General features: G+C 35.5%; 1 protein-coding gene across 2 annotated transcripts in view; it reads right to left on the reverse strand.

The window, feature by feature from the left end:
• Nucleotides 1-5422: 5422 nt before the first annotated feature.
• The window catches only part of AIMP1 (aminoacyl tRNA synthetase complex interacting multifunctional protein 1), a 33360-nt gene continuing 14421 nt past the window's right edge, over nucleotides 5423-24361 (reverse strand). For both annotated transcript variants that reach the window (XM_064384034.1, XM_064384033.1), the window contains 2 exons: nucleotides 19315-19483; nucleotides 5423-7116 (listed from right to left, as the gene is read on the reverse strand). In XM_064384034.1, coding sequence (XP_064240104.1) covers nucleotides 6950-7116; nucleotides 19315-19483 — 336 coding nt within the window. In that variant the 3' untranslated portion in view covers nucleotides 5423-6949. The remainder of the gene's footprint in view (nucleotides 7117-19314; nucleotides 19484-24361) is intronic.

A 24361-nucleotide genomic window follows, 5' to 3' on the forward strand; every position in this document is an offset into this window, starting at 1 on the left:
TCTGTGGGTCCTCTGGGTAACAATTGTTTTTTTCAAATCTATTATTTATCCTTTAACTTTGTATGGTAAGTTTTGCCAAACTAAATTTGTGAATTTTTTCATATATTTCTGTGTACATGATATAGCTGGGGTTTTAGTTTTATTTCCTGTCAGATGAGTAACCAGTTGTGTTTATTCTATTTATTAATTATTCCTTTTACTACTTAAATGGTAGGCAAGTAGCTAAAGAGATTGAAACGTATATCCTGGATCAATTTCTGGATCTATTGTGGATTCTTCATTCTATTCCATCATCTATTTTATTTATATTGTTCTCAATACCAGAGTGATCTAATATAATAATTTTGTATCATTCCTTGATATCTGCGAGGTCAAATTTGTTTTCTTTCTTCAAAATATTTTCTGGTTACACTCAGTCATTCATGTATGTTTTTAGGGTTTTTCTAATTAAAAAAAATTATTCTGGGGTTTGTGTGTGTGTTTATGGCAAATGACATCCATGATATTAAATCTTCCTTTATAAGCACACAGAATATTTCTTCATCTTACATTATGTTTATTATTTATTATATATCAGTGTATTTATTGTATTTTTTCTTTTCCTTAGTTTTGCTACCTTGATAATGTTGCTGTTAATTCAGTATTTCCCTTTGATAATTTGGAAATTCTACTCTAATTCACCCATTAAGGATTATTTTCTTGTCCCTGAATTCACAATCATGTACATATTTCTCTACTATTACCTGATGACCCAGTAAGAACTATTTCCCTAACCAAGAATTTCCCACTATAAAAATAAGATTCCTATAATACTTCCATTTCATCCCTAGTTCTCTTTCTCCCATCCTCTGCAGAGAAGTGGACTTTGGAATGCTTTTTCTTTCCCCATATTATTAGACTGTGCTCAGATAGTTAATGATTTAATTCAAGACTCCTCCTTGCAGGTCGCCCCTGTTGTTTCAAGAGTCCTTTCTTACAACTTACATTGCATATCCCCTGGTAGTTTATCATTCATTATCTCTTTTAATTCAATATATAGACAGTAGCAAGTCCATTTCTTACCACTGTTTTCTTTCCTCTTCATCTTCTCTCATCTTTCTGGTTAGTGTGTCTTCCTAATATACTCTGAATTCTAGCGTAATATCCATGAGGCATTAAATTCTAGACATACTCTTCCATATATCATTACACAATAGCAATCGTAACTCTTCATAAGAATCAGCATAGTGGGTGTAGGGAAATATTTTGTTAGTTGGTAATGGGGTTGTTGAATCATTTGAATGTTAAGATACTGACGTGAATATCTTGCTGCTGTTCTCCATTTGAGGCTCATTTGTTTAGCTTTTTCTGGATGACAGCGCATGTGATCATTCATTCATATCCAATGAATATCATTGAATAAACTCATCTGTTCTGGAAATAATTACAACTTGCAACTATTAGGGGCTCAAAACACCATATTCCAAATACGACACATTGGCATGCTGAGTACTTTGAACTGAAGGAGACTGGAAGAGCTTCAGAAGCAAGGTCTTTCTGTCCTTCTGCCCTCATATCTCTCCTATCTTCCACCCCTCTTTCCCCTTTGAACAAAATCACAGAAATCAGAATCCCTCATCCTGAAAACAAGCCATGAAACTTAAAAGTTCACTCTCTCCCTTCCCCCTCGATGACCTTCATTCCAGATGGGTCCTGCCCCATACTCAGGGGGAAGGCATGCTACAGAGGCCAAGAATCTGGATGGCCTTGCTGGGTTTCCCCTGTCAGTCTATTACAGTTAACACTTTCTCTTTTATTCAATTACATTTCTATATGGCTGTCCATTCTTCAGCAATCCTAGGCATAAAGTAAACAGTTATTTCTGAGTCTTTCAGTCTTCATTTCTGAGGGCTCCGGTATCATGTAAAACTTTGATTAAATACATTTGTTATGCATTTCTCTTGTCTTTTGTTACAGGAGTGTCAGCCTTGACTCTTAAGACGGGTAATGAAAGGTGTCACACCTTTCTGCCCCTACACATATAAAGAACCATGAAACTAGGATTACTTCGGGATTACGTTGAAGTAAAATAATGTCCAGCAAGTTCATCTTTGGTGCCCCGCCACGTTTCCTATTAGAGTCTATTACCTGCAATCTTTTCTCATGTCCCTCCAGATGCCTAATCTGTATGCTGTTCTCATCCACACACCAAACATCTCTTCTAAAGTTTAATTTGAAAGTGCTTTGAATATTTTAGAGGATTGAAACATAGTGTACCTGATGTTTTTGTGCAGCTAGTGTTAGAATCTCATTAGTGCATACAATCTGGGGTCATTAGTGATTACCCCTGAAATTTAATAAGCTCTGACTTTTGCCAGGGTTGTTCTAGATACATCACCTCAATTAGCATTTTCACTTTTTTTTAAAGCTATGTTTATATTTTTTCATTAAAAATTTTCTTAGATTTTCTGTTCTACTGATTTTCAGATATAGTGTACTTCTCTTACATAAAGCTAATGTTTTTACATGGCATTGCTATTTCCCAGATACTCACTCAAACTTTTGTTTTCAAAACAAGTCTCTTTTCATAAGTATCTGAAAAGTTTTTATTTTCAATGTATGTGCTATGTTAAGACAAAAATGTTATCCTTTTGTAGGAAAACTGTAAGTTTTAGAAAAAAGTTATTTGTACTGAAATCATTCCCTTTTACTAAACTTACTGAAAGTAACTTTTAGCTTGCATTTTTCATTAATCTTTTTCAAAAAGAAACATAGTTGTGGTGTTGATTTTGGATGACTCTTGGACTGTTCTTTCCAAATTCCCCAGGTGTGAAAATTTGAGGGGTTTTTAATGAACAAGTATCAGCCAAATATGCAATCTGAAAACTAAAGCGCATGTATATATTGAGTGTGATTCTCTGCTGGGATGCATGATATTCTAATGAGGGAATTTACAAAAACAAATGTAAAACTTTGTCAGAGTAGCTTCAATATGAAGGCTCATCACATGAATGCCATTGAGGAAATGATGACATTAACAATGGCTATTTGAACAATTCTGTAGGCATTATGTAGCAATGGGAAAGGCACGAGTAGTTAATGCTTCATTAAAAAGGATTTTTCTTTCTTGCAATTATTGGGTCTCAGGCTTGTTTCTGCTCCTGTTGCTAAGGCCAACAGCCTGCCAGATAGGAAATGATGTTGATGAAGACATAAAATCACACTTACACACATTTTTGTATTTAAACATCTAGAGAATTGGGAATAGTGTGTGTTAGGATAGGTGGAAGTTAGGAAGGAAAAAAAACCAAATACATAAGGGTGACAAAATACAATATACAATAATTAGTTCACACTCTGAAATTCCAGATGGCTCACTTTCAAACCAACAATTATTCATTGTTCTGGGTCCTTCCCCCAAATATTTTTTTGGGATTATACTCCTATGAGTTATCTCTGCCAAGATTTATTCAAAGGAAAAACCATAACTATACAAAGTGCAATGCACAAGAATGTGTCACTCTTTCTCATTCCAACAAGTTGGTACCCGAAGATGATTCAATTTAGTACAGAGGCATATTAACCATCAGCAACTACCTTTTTTTTTCATTATTATTGCAAATTTTGGGGTTATCATATAAGTTGTACCACAATGGGGTTATCATATAAGTAGTACCATAGTATACCTATGTTCCTGTTTTAAATTATCTATCTTTATGGAACTTAGTGACTTCTATCATATGTTGGCTTTTGGAATGGACTGTCATGACACATTCAGTGCCCTCAATAACAGTGCACTATTCAAAGAATCATGGCATACGGCTTTTTAAAAAGGCAATTGCTACCAGCAGCTTGGTTTTGCCAAGTTAATTCTTCCTCTAAGCTTGAATAGCAAAAAGGAAGAAAAAAAAACTTCTTCGGAATAACTCCAACAAAGTGTTTAATAATCTCATCACTCCCTTTAGAATCTCTTAAATACTCCACTAAGGGAGCTAACCTAATCTTACATAAACTACTCAAACAGGTATTTTTATGTCTCTATTTTTATGTTCTCTAGCGTTTACCCTAAAGCTAAACTATTCATTCAAATAAAATAAACCACATGAGCATTTAACAAACATGTTAAGAAAGTATAATGTAACTTTCAGTAAGAACTTAAAAAAATTAAACAAGATTTCAACTGTGTATGGGCATTTATTTAACTTTTCTGTTGAGTCTTTGGGGTAAATTGACTGATCTACCTTATAAGGAGTTAAGAGGTGGATAAAACACATGAAAACACTAGCTGTAAGGCAATAACTATGTTAATAATAATTCTGTAATAAAATCTGCGATAGCAGACATGTATTATTAATATATCCCCCTTACATTTGTTAGAGAAGCCATGATTATTCCTTAACTAAAATTTTGGAGGGTAGAGCTTTTCTTCACAAGATAGCAATTTGCAACTGTCTGTTGAGCATACTAATTTGCCCTTCCTAGTTTTCATTTTGCGTCTTGGTGATAAAGTTGTAATTTTCATACTGTTGGATAGCACTTAGAATCAGGACTTGTGTCACCATTTATGTAGATGAAATACATGGCTAATGTTATATACTTCTGATACTTTTATAAAAGGACGTATCATTTCTCTGAAAAGTTGAGGAGGTATACTCAGGCCATTTTAATGCCCAGTTACAAGAAATAGCGATGTGCTCCTCAACTAAGATTTTTTTTTTTTGAGACAGGGTCTCAACTCTGTAGCCTAGATTGGAGTGCAGTGGTACAAGCACAGCACACTGCATCTTGCTCTCCACTCTTGGGCTCAAAGTGATTCTCCCACCAAATACTACCTCCTACTATTGAAATGGTTAAAAGCCAGAATACATCAGATGCCGAAGTGTTATGTTCAGTTTGCCAACAATGCTATTTCTTTGTCTCATCCCAGCAATACAAAGAAAACAGAATTAAGTTTTCAGGGAAAACAAGTACTGAATAGGGCTGAATTGATAACTTTGTTAATGCTTTTATATTACTTGAAAAACCACTCATTAACTCTCCACTTCTTTCTCTCTTTATGAGGTAAAGACCTGGGGAAATTATGGAGAGAAGCATGGACTTATGGTATCATTTGGTAAGGCATAATACAGTACTTGAGAAAGAGAAATGTGACATTTTTGCAATGTATTCTTTCGTAGTAAGTCATCATAAATTTCAGCATAAATTAGTTACTGATGGTGTTATATCATAGGCTTTAACAAAAGACCAATAGTTTTTATTATTTCTAGGTTGGATATACGATTTAATCATCAATTTAGGTTTCACTGACAAAGCTTTAGATAATATGATCTGGGCTAGAGTATTTCAACATTTAGTGGGGAAAATTTCAACTAGGTAATTGAAATATTATTTAAAGAAATTTAATACAATTGAGAAAAAATAGAGCAAAAAACTCACAAAAGACTGTGTCAGCAAAAGTATTTATTCCCAAAAGAATGACGTATCTTGAGAACAAAGTAACTTTTGAAATTCATTTTGTGTTTAGGTACCAACAGATGTTAATGATGCTCTGTTCATACTTTCAAAACATTGATAATGGTACTATAATATATCCTGGCTTACCAGAGTTCCATGGATTTAAATTAAATTTAATTCTGCCTTTTATGACATGCAGGGTTGTTTTATAGTTGTTGAGTTTTGTGTGAAAGTGTGTATGTGTGTGTGTGCCTCTCCTTCTTATTGAAGGATTTGGACAGCTATAATGCTAAAATGTTTTGTAATGCTAAAATGTTTTGTTTGTGTGTGCATGTGTGTATTTTTAAAACAATGTCTATACTTCTGCCTCCACTGATGCCCTTCTTTTTTTGAACCTGTAAAGCTAAGGCCCAGACTCTGAAACTTGGTTAAAGTCACTAATATTGCTTTGTGAGGACCCTTGTTAGCTACCAGCCCTCCCCTATCCACAACTCTCTATCTTGCTGACATGTGTGTGTAAGTCCAAATCATCAGTAATCATCTCAAGGCTGATGACCTGGAGGCTCACAGTTCCTCAATTTTTATTGTTATTACAATATTTGTAAAATGAGTGAGAATAGCTATTTGACACCTTTATATATATATATAGTATATGTTAAGTTTTAGGCTGTAATTTCTTTTAATATACTGACAGTATCATGATACATGAAAAAGCAAAATATCACTCTGTAATGCTCTTCAAAAGATAATAAGCTATAAATTATCCTTTATTAGGTACCCAAAGCATCTTTATAAAGTGGCTAGAATAAAAAAAAAGATTGCTACTTTTGTGATCAATTTATTAGAAACTACTGTGGCAACTGTTTTCAATGTGTTTATTCTTTAGAGCTAGTCAAAACTTAATACTAATAATTTTGCTAAATAGAAAAATTTCAAGATATTAGAAAATTTCAGCTTCTTAAAAAAATTGCTTTAAGTATTATTAGTCAGAATTATTCTAGCAGCAAAGCAAAAATGTTCATATGCCACGTCTCCTAGGTTTTATGTTTGGCTTTTAGAATGAGCAGTTGGTCATTTTCAATACTATTATAATATGATCAGTTAATAAGTCTGTAACTTGTCATTTTTGAAAAGGAGAGGACATTTTTGATACAGATACATAAGAAAAATTTCAGAGCTTGAAATTTCATGCATCCTGTGCCCATAAATAAGAAAGTAAATATTAATCTAGTTATCTACATATACAAAGAAGAAAGCTGCTAATCAATATTCTTGCTAAAAAATAATTACAAAACATAGGCAACTTCCTTTCTCCTTTATAAATGATTAAAAACCTAGGTAAAAATGTAGTGTTTCCCCAATCAATGAAAACAATATATACCAAGTAAAAGAATAGTCAAGTTTAGGAGAGACTAACACAAGAATGAGCCACTCATATTTCAGGTACAAGTGACAAATACATTTTTCTTTATTACTATTAAGGTTTTCTCCAATGTCTTTCAGTAGTGGAGGCATTTTATTTGATACCACTGTTGCTCATGGTTTGAGCCCTACACACTCCCTTCCCTTTCACCTCAAAGGGAACTCCTTTGTATGTAGCCACACACTCATCATTAGTGTGAAGATCAGGCTGGATCTGCTCCCAAATCTTCTTCTTAGGATTCAGCTCTTTGTCGGGCATTCCTGTGTAGGAGGAAAAAAAGCGCAAGAAAATTACGCTGCTAATGTACAAAAACATTAAAGAGACTGTCCACAGAGATTTCCAGTGAATTGTCTTGGCAGCATTTTCTGATTTTTGGATCTAATCAAACTCTTAACATTTACTTTATTTTTATTATGTCAACAGTTTATATTCTTGATTGGTAAAATAAAATAGTTTTTGTTGTTTCTTTACGTATGTTGATGTTATAAAGATGTATGTATAATGATGTTATATTTTATTCTTATATTTTTATAAGTAATAAAGCTCAATAAATACGTGTCCAAATTATTAAAATAATAAAATGTAAGATACTCACTGATAGGGTTTGAGTCTGTGTTCCCACCTAAATATCATATTCAATTGTAATTCCTAATGTTGGAGGTGGAGCCTGGTGGGAGGTGATTGGATCACATGGGCAAATCCTCCTTGGTGCTGGTTTCGTGACAGTGAGTTATCCTGAAATCTGGTTGTTTAAAAGTGTGGCATCTCCCCGCTCTCTCTCAGTCCTCACCTGCCATATAAGATGCTTGCTCTTGCTTTGACTTCCGCCATGAGTTAAATTTCCCTGAGGCCTCCCCAAAAGCAGATGCTGCCATGCTTCCTTTACAGCCTACTGAACCGTGAGACAATTAAACCTCTTTTCCTTATAAATCACCTAGCCCCGGGTATTTCTGTACAGCAGTGCATGAATGGATTAATATACTCATTTTATTATTAAATATAAAGAAAAATTATGAAGAAATGAAAACATATTTTGATGTTATATTTTTGCAACTGGCAGAAGCAGCTTAAGCTTTACTGTGTTTCAAAATACAAAATGAGCAGCTAGATCACTGCTCTAGTGCTAAAGATTTCTTATCAATAGTGGAGAATGGCTTAGATTTTGCGATTCTATAGCTAATGACGATAACTACTTTGGATTTCATTTGCTACCCATTCCACTCGGTGAGATGTAAAGAAATAGAAAGTAGTAGTGAGGAGACAGGGACTAGTATTTTCTAGGCACTAGGAACTAGTTGTTGCCTAAAATTCACACAACTGTGACTCTAATTTTAAGTATAAAGAGACTGAAGCTCAGAAAATACACGTTTCTCAATGTCACACAATCAACAAAGCCCATGTTCTGCTAGTACAGCACTCTGTCCCCTGACAAACTATACTTCAGAAAATAACCCTCTTACATGTGGTTAATACCCACAACCCCTCTATTTATAGTAACTCACACTATAAATTTTATAATAAAAGAAAAATTAGTAGTAGAGTATATCTGGTCTAGACTTAACAACAAGTAATATATCAAACAATTCCTCTACTTAATGACAGAAAGTAGAGAGTAAAGTTTACTATAAGTTCAGTAGCTGAGAATGTTCAATATTTAGAATGAAGAATCAGGTCAACAAACAATGAAGAGAAGTGACATATCTCTTAAGCTGTAGAACTTCAATGATTCAATTACTTTCCTGGAGGTAATAAACAAATATTGCTGAAGTATAATTAAGTAATGACAGAAATATAAACTTTCTAGATCTTTTTGTCACTGACTCCTAAGTTAAGGTATCTTGGAATTACTTAAAAAGAATCCTTTAATTACTCGAAGTATTTATATTTTATATTCTGATGACATCTTATATAAACTAGTATTTATTTTCCACTCATATCTATAGAAGAATAACAAAACTGAGTAAATCAGCTGGTCATTGTAGTTTTGTTCTTTATTAGCTCTTCAGAGACTATGAAACTGGCAAGAACATACAACTCTGCCTTCTAACCTGCAAGTTCTCAGACATAAAGAGTAGTTAATTGAATGATACACCTACAGTAGAGCATGTAATGAAACTAAAACTGAAAGACTGGTATAAAAAATAAGGATTTCTCTTACTCCGTTAAGGACATTTGATTGGACAATAGAGAAACTAATAAATAGAATGAAAAAAATAACAATAAATAAACTTCAATTATATTGCTCCTTAGGGCCATAAGATTTTTATTTATTATTTGTAAATCATTGCTCAATCTACAATCAAAATCTTGTGCAGATGTTGTGTGGGCAAGTGGGCACTCCAGGATTCTGGAAGGCTAGAGACAGAGCTACTATTCAGGGAGACCTGAGCACTGACTCAGATTTGCAACCTTGGCCCAAAAGGATGCTGCCAAACTGATAAATAGTTAAGAAGCGGACTGACATACGCGCTTCTTATGAAGAATATAGATTGCATGTGTAAATTCTTGCTGAAAGCAGACGTAAGCCCTAAGTATAAAAAGCTGTGATGCAGCTTCTCAAATCCATAAAGAAACTGTCATGTAAACTAGATAATATCCATAATAATACACGACATGTATATAGTGCTTACTAGGTGTTGGTCACTGTACTGAGTGCTGTACATATATTAACTTGTTTAATCCTCTCAGTACATATGTAAGTAATACTCATTACTCTCATTACTCTCATTACTCTGAGAGTAATATTGAGGCACAAAAGTTATAGTGAAGAATTTAAAATACCAGGCAGTTGGGTAAGTGTTTCAAAAGTTAAAGCTTATAAAACCCAGATGAGGCAAGTACCAACTAAAAACCCCTTCTTATAGGTGAGAAAGCTGAGGTTCAGAAAGATTTGAATAGGAAGAGTGAGTGAGTCATGTAGCTATCTTGCAAAAGAGCCAGTGGCTCAAGTGGAGTGAGCAAGGAAAAGTTGGAGTTCGTAAGATTAACAAAATAATGACAGATCACTTTAAGGACTTAGGCTTATACTGTAGGTAAGATGAAAAGCTTCTGAATAGTTTTGAGCAGAGTAATATAATCTGATCTAGATCACTCTGGCTGCTCCAATTGAAAACAAATGGAAGAAAGGAGAGGGCAACAGCAGAATGGTCAGTTTAGAAGACTTCTGTAAATATGTAGATAAGAGATGTTGGTTTTGGGACTAGGGTGGTAGTAGTGGAGTTAACACTAATTCTAGGTATGTTCAGAAAGTAGAACCACTAGGATTTTCTGAGGTGAAGATGCAGGGTATGAGAAAAGCAGTTAAGCAACTAGGAGAATGGAAATGCTATCAAATAAGATGAAAAATACTGTGGAAAAGGAACGTCTAGGGGGAAGAATGGGATTTGTGTTCTTCCCCCTTGGCACATGTACATCACAGAGTTCATTTGGCAGCTATCTAGCTTATCTAAGTGACTAGGTAAAATTGCAACGGAATGAGTATGGAAAAAAAGAGGTCCAAAACCAAGGTCTGAGACCCTATAACAGTAAGAGGCCAGGGAAGTACAGCAAAGGGCATGACAGGGGCAGCCAGTGAAGCAGGAGGACCACCAGGAGAGTATGGTACCAGAAGTCAAGTTAATTAATAACAAGACTGACAACTAGACATATAGCTACAGGGAGTTATTGGTGATCTTACCCAGAGCAGTTCTGGCAAAACACTGGGGAGAGAAAACTGATTAAAATGGGGTTTCAAGAGGAGGAATCAAGTATAGACAATTTGGATTTTTAATAAATGCACTTAAAATTTAAAGCTATGCTTTATAATTAGCTACTAATTTCTGTTATTAAGACTCAATATCAATAGAAATCAGCATGATCTTTAAAAGTCTGACTGTAAATTCCTACTTATTATTTGATCATAAATAGTGCATTCTCACAAATATCTGTCATTGCCTTTGTCTCCTGGCTGTAATACTGTTTTCAAGTTAGTTAAGCTTGGTGGGAGTAGAGTGGTGATCATAAGCTCCATGAATCTAAAGCCATCAGGCATCTATGAGAAATCATAGACTGAGATTTTCCCAAAATGTAATTTCCAAAAAAAAGTTGTTAGAGCATAGACTGCTATGATTTCTCATCTATCAAGTTTCAAGACAAACATTCAAAGTCATAGGTACTTTTAAAAAAATAATCCAAATTTTTTTTTAGACTACTCTATTTTTAATTAGGAGGGTGGAAATGAGCTCCAAGGAAATTAATCCATGCTTTCATCTATATTTTCTGTCTTACTATTCCATGTTAAAACTCTTCATATTGTAATATTTCATTAAACAGTTAATGGAGAATTTTTAAAGATACGTATATAACCACACCAGCCTTGCAATTTCAATAAAACTCAGCTATTTGCAATCAGAAATGACAAAGGTGACATTACAACCAATCTCATAGAAATACAAAAGAACCTCAGAGACCACTACAAACATCTCTTCGCACACAAATTAAAAAATGGATAAATTCTTAGAAACACAGAACCTCCCAAGATTGTACTAGGAAGACAGTAAAAACCTGAACAGACAAATAACAAGTTCTCAAACTGAATCAGTAATACAAACCTACCAATTAAAAAAAGCCCTGTGGTGGTGCATGCCTGTAGCCCCAACTACTTGGGAGGATGAGGTGAGAGGTTGGCTTGGAGCCTAGAAGGCAAAGATTGCAGTGAGCCAAGATAATGCCACTGCACTCCAGCCTGGGCTACGGAGCCAGACCTTGTCTCAAAAAAAAAAAAAAAAAAAAAAAAAAAAACCCTGGATCAGATGGATTCGCAGGTGAATTTTTCCAGATGTACAAAGAACTGCTTTGAATCCTACTAAGACTATTTCAAAAAACTGAGGAAGAGGAATTCCTCCCTTATGTATCCTATAAAGCCAGCATCAGCCTGATACCAAAAACTGTCAGAGGAAAAAAGAAAACTATAGGCCAATATCTCTGATGAACACAGACACAAAAATCCTCAACAAAGTACTAGCAAATCAAATACAGTGGCACATCAAAAAGCAATATACCACTATCAAGTAGGCTTTATTCCTGGGATGCAAGGCTGTTTCAACATATGCAAATCAATAAATGTGATTCACCATATAAACAGAAGACCAAAAATTATATAATCATCTCAACAGATACAGAAAAAGCTTCAAATAAAACCTACATCCCTGCATGATAAAACCCTCAATAGACTAGGGATCAAAGGAACAGACCTCAAAATAATAGTCTTCTATGATAAAACCACAGCCAACATAATACCTAATGGGCAAAAGCTGGAACCATTCCCCTTGAAAACTGGAATCACTCCTATTTAACGTAGAACTGGAAATCCTAGACAGAGCAATCTGGCAAGAGAAAGAAAAGGCATCCAAATGGGAAAAGAAGAAGTCAAGTTATCTCTTCACTGATTTATGATTCTGAACTTAAAAAACCCTAAAGACTCTGCCAAAAGGCTCCCAGAGCTGATAAATGACTTTAGAAAAGTTTCTGGATACAAAATCAATGTGCAAAAATTGGTAGCATTTCTATACACCAAAGTTCAAGCTGAGAGTCAAATCAAGAACACGATCCCATTTATAATAGCCACACAAAAAAATGAAATATCTAGAAATACAGCTAATGAAGGAGGTGAAAGATCTCTACAAGAACTACAAAACACTGCTGAAAAAAATCACAGATGATACAACACATGGAAAAACACTGTACACTCATGGATTGGAAGAATTAATATTGTTAAAATTGCCTTACTGCCCAAAGTATTCTACACAGTTAACACTATCAAACTACCAACATCATTAATCACAGAATTAGAAAAAAAATTCTAAAATGCATATGGAATGAGAAGAGTCCAAATAGCCAAAATAATTCTAAGAAAAAGAACATTACTGGAGGCATCCAACTTCAAACTATACTACAAGGCTAGAATAACCAAAACAGAATGGTACTGGTACAAAAAGAGACACATAGACAAATGGAACAAGATAAAGAACCAAGAAATAAAGCTGCACACCTACAACCATCTGATCTTCAACAAGTCAACAGTAGCAAGCAATGGGGAAAAAAACTCTATTCAATAGATGGTGCTGGAATAACTGGCTAGCCATATGCAGAATTTCAGCATATACAAAAATTAACTCAAGATGGACTAAAGAATTGAATATAAGTTATGCGTACGTTGAACCAGCCTTGCATCCCTGGGATGAAGCCTATTTGATCATGACGGATAAGCTTTTTGATGTGCTGTCGCATTTGGTTTGCCAGTATTTTACTGAAGATTTTTGCATCAATGCTCATTATGGATATTGGCCTGCAATTTTCATTTTTAGTTATGTCTCAGCCAGGTTTTGGTATCAGGATAATGTTGGTCTCATAAAATGAGCCAGGGAGGATTCCCTCTTTTTGTATTGTTTGGAATAGTTTCAGAAGGAATGGTACCAGCTCCTCTTTGTACGTATGGTAGAATTCAGCTGTGAACCCATCTAGACCTGAACTTCTTTTGGTTGGTAGGCTATTAATTGCTGCCTCAACTTCAGGCCTTGTTATTGGTCTATTCAGGGATTCAACCTCTTCCTGGTTTAGTCTTGGGAGGATCTGAATGTACAGGAATTTATCCATTTCTTCTAGATTTTCTAGAACAGAGGCCTCAGAAGTAACACCACACATCTACAACCATCTAATCTTTGACAAATCTCACAAAAACAAGCAATGGGGAAAGGATTCCCTGTTTTAATGGTGTTGGGAAAACTGGCTAGACATGTGCAGAAAGCTGCAACTGACCCCTTCCTTACAACTTATAAAAAAATTAACTCAGATGGATTAAAGATTTAAACATAAGACCTAACACCATAAAAACTCTAGAAGAAAACCTGGGCAATACCATTCAGGACATAGGCATAGGCAAGGACTTCATGACTGAAACACCAAAAGCATTGGCAACAAAAGCCAAAATAGACAAATGGGATCTAATTAAACCTAAGAGTTTCTGCACAGCAAAATAAATTATCATGAGAGTGAACCGGCAACAGACAGAATGGGGAAAAATTTTTGCAACCTACCCATCTGACAAAGGGCTAATATTCAGAATTTACAAAGAACTAAAACAAATTTACAAGAAAAAAACAACTCCCTCAAAACGTAGGTGAAGGATACGAATTGATATTTTTCAAAAGAAGACATTTATGCGGCCAACAAACAAACGAAAAATTGCTCATCATCACTGGTCATTAGAGAAACGCAAATCAAAACCACATTGAGATACTCCCTCACACCAGTTAGAATGGCGATCATTAAGAAATCAGGAGACAGATGCTGGAGAGGACATGGAGAAACAGGAATGCTTTTACACTGTTGGTGGGAGTGTAAATTAGTTCAATCATTGTGGAAGACAGTATGGTGATTCCTCAAGGATTTAGAACTAGAAATACCATTTGACCCAGCAATCCCATTACTGGGTATATATCCAAAGGATTATAAATCGATCTATTATAAAGACATATGCACACATATGCTCAATGTGGTACTGTTTACAATAGCAAAGACTTGGAATCAACCCAAATGCCCATCAAAGATAGACTGGATAAAGAAAATGTGGCACATATACACCATGGAATACTATGCAGCCATAAAAAGGATGAGTTCATGGCCTTTGCAGAGACATAGATGAATCTGGAAACCATCATTCTCAACAAACTGACACAAGAACAAAAACCGAACACTGCATGTTCTCACTCATAAGTGGGTATTGAGCAATGAGAACACATGGACACAGGGAGGGGAACATCACACACTGGGGCCTGTTGCGGGGTGAGGGGGCCAAGGGAGGCATAGCAGGGGGTGGGGGGATTGGGGAGGGACAACATTAGGAGAAATATTAATGTAGGTGATGAGAGGATGGATGCAGCAAACCACTATGGCATGTGTATACCTATGTAACAATCCTGTACAATCTGCACATGTACCCCAGAACTTAAAGTATAATTAAAAAAAAAGAATTAAATGTAAGACCTAAAACTGTAAAAATCCTAGAAGAAAATTTAGGAAATACCCTTCTCAATATTACTCTTGACAAAAATTATATGAAATACCCTTCTCAATATCATCCTTGGCAAAGAATTTATGACTGAGTCTCTAAAAGCAATTGCAACAAAAACAAAAGTTGACAAATGGGAGCTGATTAAACTAAAGAGCTTCTGTACAACAAAAGAAACTAACAGCAGAATAAACAGACAACCTAAGGAATGGGAAAAAATATTAGAAAACTATGCATCCAACAAAGTTCTCATATCCAGAATCCACAAGGAACTTCAACTCAACAAGCAAAAAACAAATAAACCCATTAAAACATTGGAAAAGAACATGAACATAAGAACTTCTCAACAGAAGACATATATGCCACCAACAAATATCAAAAATGCTCAACATCACTAATCACCACAGAAATGCAAATCAAAACCACAATGAGAAACCACCTCATACCCATCAGAATGGCTATTATTAAGAAGACAAAAAAATAACAGATGTTGGCGAGGTGGAGGACAAGAGGGAATGCACATTAGTTCAGCCACTGTGGAAAGCAGTTTGGAATTTCTCAAAGAACTTAAAACAACTACCATTTGACCCTGCAATCCCATTACTGGGTATATACTGAAAGAAAAATAGGTCTTTCTACAAAAAAGACAAATACACTCATATGTTCACTGCAGCACTATTCACAATAGCAAAGACATGGAATGAACTCAGGTATCCATCAACAGTAGACTGGATAAAAAAAAATATGGTACATCTATACTATGGAATACTATACAGCCTTAAAAATGAATAAAATTATATCCTTTGCAGCAACATGGATGCAACTGGAAGCCATTATCCTAAGTAACTCAATACAAGAACAGAAAATCAAATACAGTATGTTCTCACTTAATAGTGAGACCTAAACCTAATATTGAGTACATATGGACACCAAGATGGAAACAAAAGACGCTGAGTACTACTAGAAGGGAGGCTGCGAGTGGGGTAAGGGTAGGGTAAGGGTTGAAAAACTACCTATTAGGTACTATGCTCACTGCATGGGTGATGGCATAATTCCTACACTAAATCTGAAGGAAATACAATTTGTCAATATAAGAAACCTGCACATGTATCCCTTGAGCCTAAAATAAAAGTTGAAAAAAAAAACAAAAACTGAGTTTAATTTTGTTGCACCATTAAAAAATAATTCACTCACACACACAAAAAATCCTCAGTCATTTAAGTTTTGAACTAATTCTATTTGTTATCCTCATTTATTTCTGCTTTCCCAATTACTCTAGTTAAATAAATCTTTTAAATGAAGTCTTTTAATGTCTGTTTTTCTTCTTATCAGTTCCTTCCACTTATATGAAATAAATACTTATTCCATATCTGCCAAGAATCCTTTCTCTTCTGCTTCAAAGACCTATTTGAAGAAACTTTTCTCACACATTATGAAGCTTCATCTGTCTCAAGAGTATTATAACTAGAGAAAACAGGCAATACAAAATGAAACTTCCTTTTAGATTATTAAAATTATTACATTTTAACTTAGATATTTTCTTTATATCCTAAAGTTGAGTAAAAACATGTGCAAGTATATTATTCGATGGAATTTATAATTATAAATCTAAACTTTCATCTCTTTCTGTGCTGCAGCATGAGACAATCTACAGCATAAGTGATTTTGCAGCACATTAATCTGTTCTCTATCCATGTCATACTTTTCTGCTATGCTGGTATTAATATTATTGCTTTAGTTAGGACATTATTGTTCTCTGTGGTGTTGTATTAGTCTGTTCTTATGCTGCTAATAAAGATATTCCCAAGGTTGGGTAATTTCTAAAGCAAAGAGGTTTAATTGGCTCACAGTTCTACATGACTGGGGAGGTCTCACAACTATGGCAGAAGGTTAAAGAGGAGCAAAGGCACACCTTACATGGTAGCAGGGAAGAGAGTGTGTGTAGTGGAACTGCCCTTTTATAAAAGCATCAGATCTCATGAGACTTATTCACTTCATGAGAACAACACAAGAAAAACCTTCCCCCAGGATTTAATTACCTCCTACCAGGTACCTCCCATGACACGTGAGAATTGTGGGAGCTATAATTCAAGATAAGATTTGGCTGGGGACACAACCAAACCATATCATTCCACCCTAGGCCCTTCCCAGATCTCATGTCCTCACATTTCAAAACCAGTCATGCCTTCCCAACAGTCCCCCAGAGTCTCAATTCATTTCAGCATCAACTAAGAAGTCCACAGTCCAACATCTCATCTGAGACAAGGCAAGTCCCTTCTGCCTATGAACCTATAAAATCAAAAGCAAGTTAGTTACTTCCCAGATACAATGGAGGTACAGGCATTGGGTAAATACATCATTCCAAATGGGAGAAACTGGCCAAAACTAAGGGGTTACAGACCCCGTGCAAGTCTGAAATCCAGTAGGGTAGTCACTAAACCTTAAAGTTCCAAAATGATCATCCTTTGACTTCAAGTCTCACACGCAAGTCACGCTGATGCAAGAGGTGGGCTCCCAAGGCCTTGAGCAGCTCCGCCCCTGTGGCTTTATAGGGTAATGCCATCATCCCAGCTGCTTTCACAGGCTGGAGTGTCTGAGGCTTTTCCAGGCACACAGTGGAAGCTGTCGGTGGATCTACGATTCTAGGGTCTGGAGGGCAATGGCCCTCTTCTCACAGCTCTGGTAGACAGTGCCCCAGTGGGGATTCTGTGTGGGGGGGTCCCATCCCACATTTCTCTTCTGCACTGACCTAGTAGAGGTCCTCCATGACAGCCCTGCTCCTGCAGTAAATTTCTGCCTGGACATACAGGGGTTTCCAAACATCTTCTGAAATCTCGTTGGAGGTTCCCAAACCTCAATTCTTGATTTACGTGCATCTGCAGGCTCAACACCATGTGGAAGCTGCCAAGGCTTAGGGCTTGCACCCTCTGAAGCAAGGGACTGAGCTGTACTTCAGCCCTTTTTAGACATGGCTGGAGCAGCTGGGAAGCAGGGCACCAAGTCCCTAAGCTGCACACAGCATGAGGACCCTGGCCCAGCCCAGGAAACCATTTTTAGCTCCTAGGCCTCAGGTCCTGTGCTGGGAGGGGCTGCTGTAAAGGTCCCTGACATGCCCTGGAGACATTTTCCCCATTGTCTTGGCAAATAATATTTGGTTCCTTGTTGCTTATATAAATTTCTGCAGCTGGCAGAAATGGATTTTTCTTTTCTACTGCATCGTCTGCAAACTTTTCAAACTTTTATGTTCTGCTTCCCTTTTAAACATATGTTCCGCTTCCCTTTTAAACATATGTTCCAATTCCAAACCATGTCTTTGTGAATGAATAAAACTGAATGCTTTTTAAGAGCACCCAAGTCATCTCTTAAATGCTTTGCTGCTTAGCAATTTCTTCTGCCAGATACCCCAAATCATCTCTCTCAAGTTCAAAGTTCCACAGATCTCTAGGGAAGGGGTAAAATGTTGCCAGTCTCTTTGATAAAGCATAGCAAGGATCACCTTTGCTTTAGTTCCAATAAGTGCCTCATCTCTGAGACTACCTCAGCCTGGACTTTATTGTCCATATTACTATCAACATTTTGGTCAAAGCTATTCAATAAGTCTCTAGAAAGTTCCAAACTTTCCCACATTTTCCCATCTTCCAAGTCCGCTAAGTATCCAGGAAGTCCCAAACTATCCCACATTTTCCTATCTTCTTCTGAGTCCTCCAAACTTTTCCAACCTCTGCCTGTTACCCAGTGTCAAAGTCGCTTCCATACTTTCAGGTATCTTTACAGCAGCACCCCGGTACCAATTTACTGTATTAGTCCATTCTCATGCTGCTAATAAAGATATATCCAAGACTGGGTAATTTATAAAGAAAAGAGGTTTAATGGACTCACAGTTCCACATGGCTGGAGAGGCCTCACAGTTCCACATGGCTGGAGAGGCCTCACAATCACGGCAAAAGGCGAAGGAGGAGCAAAGGCATGTCTTACATAGCAGCAGGCAAGAGAGTGTGTGTAGTGTAACTGACCTTTTACAAAACCATCAAATTTCATGAGACTTACTCACTATCATAACAGCACAGGTAAAACCTGCCCCCAGATTCAGTAACCTCCCCCCAGGTCCCTCCTATGACATGTGGGGATTATGGGAGCTAAAATTCAAGATGAGATTTCAGTGGGGATACAGTCAAACCATATCAGGTGTTTTAAACAACATGTACATTCATGGGGAGGAGAATGGTTATAAGGTTTATTACTCAATGAGTCATCTTGAGCCAATCTTGAAAAACTCAATAATATTTAATAATGGCCATTTAACATAAGACGTTGATTCTTACATTGATTTTAATCTTTAAATATTATAAACATCACTTTGAGAATTGATTGCAAAATGATTAAATAATTACTAATAAATACAAATACCTACCTGGGAAAGCTGCAAAAGTAATTCTGTCTCCAGGAACAGACCCATTTGGAGGTGCCAAGATTTCAACTTTCTCTGGTGAACTAGCACACATGACCATTGCTTGAGACAATACTCCCCTCATCTTTGCAGGTTTCAGATTACAAAGTAAAACCACCATCCGATTTTGCATCTGTATAAAATATAAACTGGTAAGTAAAGATGTACACAGATTAAGTCTAATCGTATCCAGACTATATTAAGCTACATTTAATATGCTAAGTATCAAATGTTCTACTTTCGTGGATGTACCTTTGTCTCTGTGTGCCCAAAGTCTCTTATTGTTGTTATAAAGCTTTATATAAACATGAAAAAAAAATTCCTCCAAAATCGATAATGCATTATGGTTAAAAGAGCAGAGGAATTTCAGTTAAAAATGTACTGAATAAATAAATGAGTGAACCAGATTTGGTTTTGAATTTCAGCTGCCATTCACTAGCAATGAGAATGCATAAATTTGACATTCCTGTTTGCTCAAAAAATGTGAGAAATCATATTAAAGAGCTGTCAGAAGGATTAAATCATAATATGCATATAAAGCATTTAGCCTAGCATTAGAATTAAAATAAATGCACACATTCACACGTGTGCATTTTTTTCCCTATACATTTGTTCATTTACAGAGCTATGCAAGATTTATTTTTTAATAAAAAAAAAAATTGGCTGTGCGTGGTGACTCACACCTATGATCCCAGCTCCTTTGGAAGCTCAGGCAGGCAGACTGCTTGAGCGCAGTAGTTCGAGACCAGCCTGGGGAACATGGCAAAATCCAGTCTCTAAAAAAATAGAAAAATTCGCTGGGCATAGTGGCATGCACCTATAGTCCCAGCTACTTGAGAGGCTGAGGTGGAAGGATCACTTGAGCCTGGAGTCTGCAATAAGCCTTGATTATGACACTGAACTCCAGCTTGGGCAATAGAGAAAGACCCTGCCTCAAAAAAAAAAAAAAAAAGTCATTTAACAATTCTAGCATTATGCATCATGCAACTAACAGGTAGGGCTATTTCTATAAATTTTTTACAGAAGCAAATAGAATTTCTTTAATCTTCAAATCTGAAGTGTCTTTTTTCTCCAACTAGCAAAAATAAGAAATACGTTATTTAAAATTTTCCAACAGGTTTAAAATGAATCATACAAGAGGACTATTGCTCGAAGGAGAAAAAAAGATACATTTCAGATAAAAGACGGTTTTTAAAAATAAATGTTATATGGAAATTTACTCTGAAATTCTATGATTTTAAAAAAATGAGCCTAAGAGTCAAATTCAAAATGAATTAGGGGGTTTTCATAAATAATATTTATCTTCAAATGCTTCAAATAAAGTGACAATGTCACATACTTAAAAGTTATAGCAAAAATGTTTAAGAATAGCAACAAGATTAGTTAGATGCAATCCTTTAAGGATCTGATGATAGCTATAAACCTTTTCCCTAGAAAAATGTACAACCTACAAAATACAGTATGTAATTCTGAGAACTAAGTGACCCTGCTTTATAGAATGTTTACTAGTACTATCTTTTTTTTTTTTAACTTTTATTTTAGGTTCCATCTTGATGGGTTAGAAACAGATGTTTATAAAAATAGCTTTGTTTATAGTTGTGAATGATGGCTGCTGGAAGAGAAAGAATAGTCTACAACTTAAAAGAACAGAAAAGATGAACCCCAAATGAGGAGTTTTTCCAATTTAAGTTGGCTTAAGATCAGTTGGTTCTCTTCTCCAGTGCTCCTAACTTCATAAGCAGTTATGAATCAGCCTTGGTCCTATATAAATAATAAATATTAAAAAGGAAAAAAAGCACATGCATATGACAAATCTATCTCTTTTTTCCTAGATAAGAGAAACTTCACTGATCTCCTTAACTCCATCTCCCTTCCATCAACAGAGCAGCGAGAATGATCCTATTAAAATGTTAGGCTGACCAATGTTATTCTTTTGCTCTAAAATCCTACAATGACTTTCATCTTACTCAGAAAAAATGCCAAACTCTTTACAATGATCTATAAGTCATTTGGCACCCTTATCTCTGATTTTATCTCCCATGACTTTCTCACTTATTTACTCTGCTCTTTTCATATTGGCCTCCTGCTATTCCTTGAACACCCCAGGCATCCATCTCTTCCACGGCTGTCTGAAATGCTCTTCAGCCAGATAACACTTGCTTTAATTTTCTTAGACCTCTACTCAATGTCATTTTCTTTATGAGGTCTTCTCTGGGTACTTTATATAAAATATCAACATGATCCTGGCCTCAATACTTACTAGATTCTTTCCCTACTTGATTTTTCTCTGGGCACTTATTATTATTTAACATACTATATATTTACTAATCCCTTGATAATATTTCTGACTCCCTTACAGGAATGTGAGCAGGGCTATTTTTTAAAAATATGTTTGTTGCCTGGGTGTGGTGGCTCACACCTGTAATCCCAGCATTTTGAGAGGCCAAGGCAGGCGGAATCACCTGAGGTCAGCAGTTCGAGACCAGCCTAGCCAACATGGTGAAATCCCATCTCTACTAACAATACAAAAAATTAGCCAGGCATAGTGGTGGTGCCCGTAATCCCAACTACTCAGGAGGCAGAGGTTGCATTGAGTCGAGATTGCCTCATTGCACTCCAGCCTGGGTGAGAGTGAGACTGTATTTCCAAAAAAAAAAAAAAAAAAAAAGTTTGTCTATCTCTGTATTTTAATTTGTTGCTGTATCCTTTATTTAGGTGCCTAACAAATACTCGCAGCTATAAATATAAATGAATAGACATAGAGATTTGTTCAAGTTCACAAAACCAAGAAGCAGCAGAGTGGCAATAAACAAAGGCAGAACTATCTTAATGTTTAAGTCCATATTCCTTGCAATATCTCTGAAGCACCATGGGTCAGAGGAAATGGTAGATGATTCAAATAACTATAGAAAACATCTAGAAAAAGGACATTTAAAACTATTACTGCCTTTGATTCTTTCCACTGTTATTAAATACATTTTTTAAAAACCATTTAATTCTTACAGAAAGTAAATATACTATTCAAAAGTAAAGAAAAAGGAAGAAAGTAAACTTTTGTTGAGAAGGAGGTTTGAAAGCTTATAAGAAAAAAAAAGCAACAGTTAGAAAACGCCACTCTGAAGGGCATCATGGAATATCAATTTGCTTTTAAAATAGTTATCATGGAAGGTTATCCTTCATAAAATATACCAAAACTACTTTTCACATATTCCAAATATCCAGCTCTAATTCTACTATAGAAATAATTAAATTTTAAATAAGGAATAGTATTATATAAACTGTAGCCATGGTTTGTTTTCTGAAGTAACACAAAAGCACATTCCTTGTGCTAAACTCACCAGAATAAAGGAAAAGTGGAGATACTCTAAGCTTCTCCTATCAATTTCTTTGATGAAACACTTAAAACCCAAACTTCACTGGCTCAGATAATTAATCACTGGAGACTTAAAAGAAATGAGCTTGTTAAGTAGGAAGTAGAATAAATCACTTCCTTGATGATAGGTCATCAGCCTACTCTTGATGACAGGTCAATATTGATCCATTACCTGTACTGTGTTCCAGCAATGTTGAAATTAGACAGCCAAAACAAAAGCCTAGGCCAGGGATCAATTTTGATGCAATTATCAAGAAATCACCTACTCTTGATGATAGGTCAATATTGATCCATTACCCGTACTGTGTTCCAGCAATGTTGAAATTAGAGAGCCAAAACAAAAGCCTAGGCCAGGGATCAATTTTGGTGCAATTATGATACAACTGTCTATGAAGTAAAGGAAATGAGTAAGGAATCCTAGACAGAAAAAACAAGTAATACTCTTAATTTTTTGAGACATGGTAAAAAAAAAAGTCAGTTGAGTCTCCCCTTAACCTTCCGTAAGTATACCACCAGCAGAAAAATAAAGATAAATACCAAATAATCACAACTGACCCTCAACCTCAACTATGGAATGGTTGAAACTGTGGCAAAGAATGTAACTTCCACCTAAAGGGGCTATCCATTACTAAGTGTTAGCCAATTTCTGCCTCGAAAAAACAGTAGGGTGTTGGGAAAGGTGGGGATGGAGTTTAGCTCTGAATTTTTAAGGAAAAAGACATCAGGATTTTCATGTAAAATTCCATGTGGAAGTATTTTATGAAATACTATGAAAGATAAACTAAAACTTTTGGGGACTGCATTCTTTCCTTGGCCCAGCAGTTTATAATTTATGACCCTGGTCACGTGTATGGCTCTAAAAACTACATAGTACCTGTAGTTAAAAGCTTCATCACTAACTAACCTTGAATAGTACACAAGAAAGCTGAACAGTATAGTGATTAAAGATAATCAGCCTTAGAGTGAGATGAACAAGTATATATACATATATAGAGAGAGCACAAGTTGGTTTACTTTCCAAAACATCATCTGTAAATGGGGATGATACTTCTTAACTGAGAGTTGTACATAGTAAGAAATAAAATAGCATGTGAAAACAAATTCATATATTAAGTACTTCTAACACATTAGTCATCATAATCATTATTTTTATCACTGTTCCGTCATGGAATTTTATCATTCCTCGCTTTTTAAAATCATGAAATATAAACCCAGAAAGCACCAATCTATGAGAACAAATGAGAACAAATTTTATTTCTCTAAAACCCAAAAAAGTATTTTCATACTTGAGGAAAAATGAGGAGAGGGGATCATAGAGATTAAACTTGCAACTTTTAATGGTATTCCTTTATTTGTTAAAAACAGGATGTTTTGCATTTTGTTGTTACTTAGATTTTACGAATATATATATATATATATATGTACATATATATATAAAATCCACACACACATACATTTTTATGCAAAATACGAAAGTAAAAAGATTTTAAAAATAGAGAAAATAAGTATTTTCTTCTTATCCTCATGTATTCTAGCTTAATTTACAGATATTTTACAGGTTTTTGGTGGTTTTATGCTTTTCTTGTTGAATTAACCACATTCAAACTAACCAACTCAACTACTTAATAATGGCACATG

This window comes from Aotus nancymaae, unplaced genomic scaffold, assembly GCF_030222135.1.
Source record: "Aotus nancymaae isolate 86718 unplaced genomic scaffold, 86718_ANA_hifiasm-v0.15.2.pri h1tg000033l, whole genome shotgun sequence".
NCBI classification, from domain to species: domain Eukaryota; kingdom Metazoa; phylum Chordata; class Mammalia; order Primates; family Aotidae; genus Aotus; species Aotus nancymaae.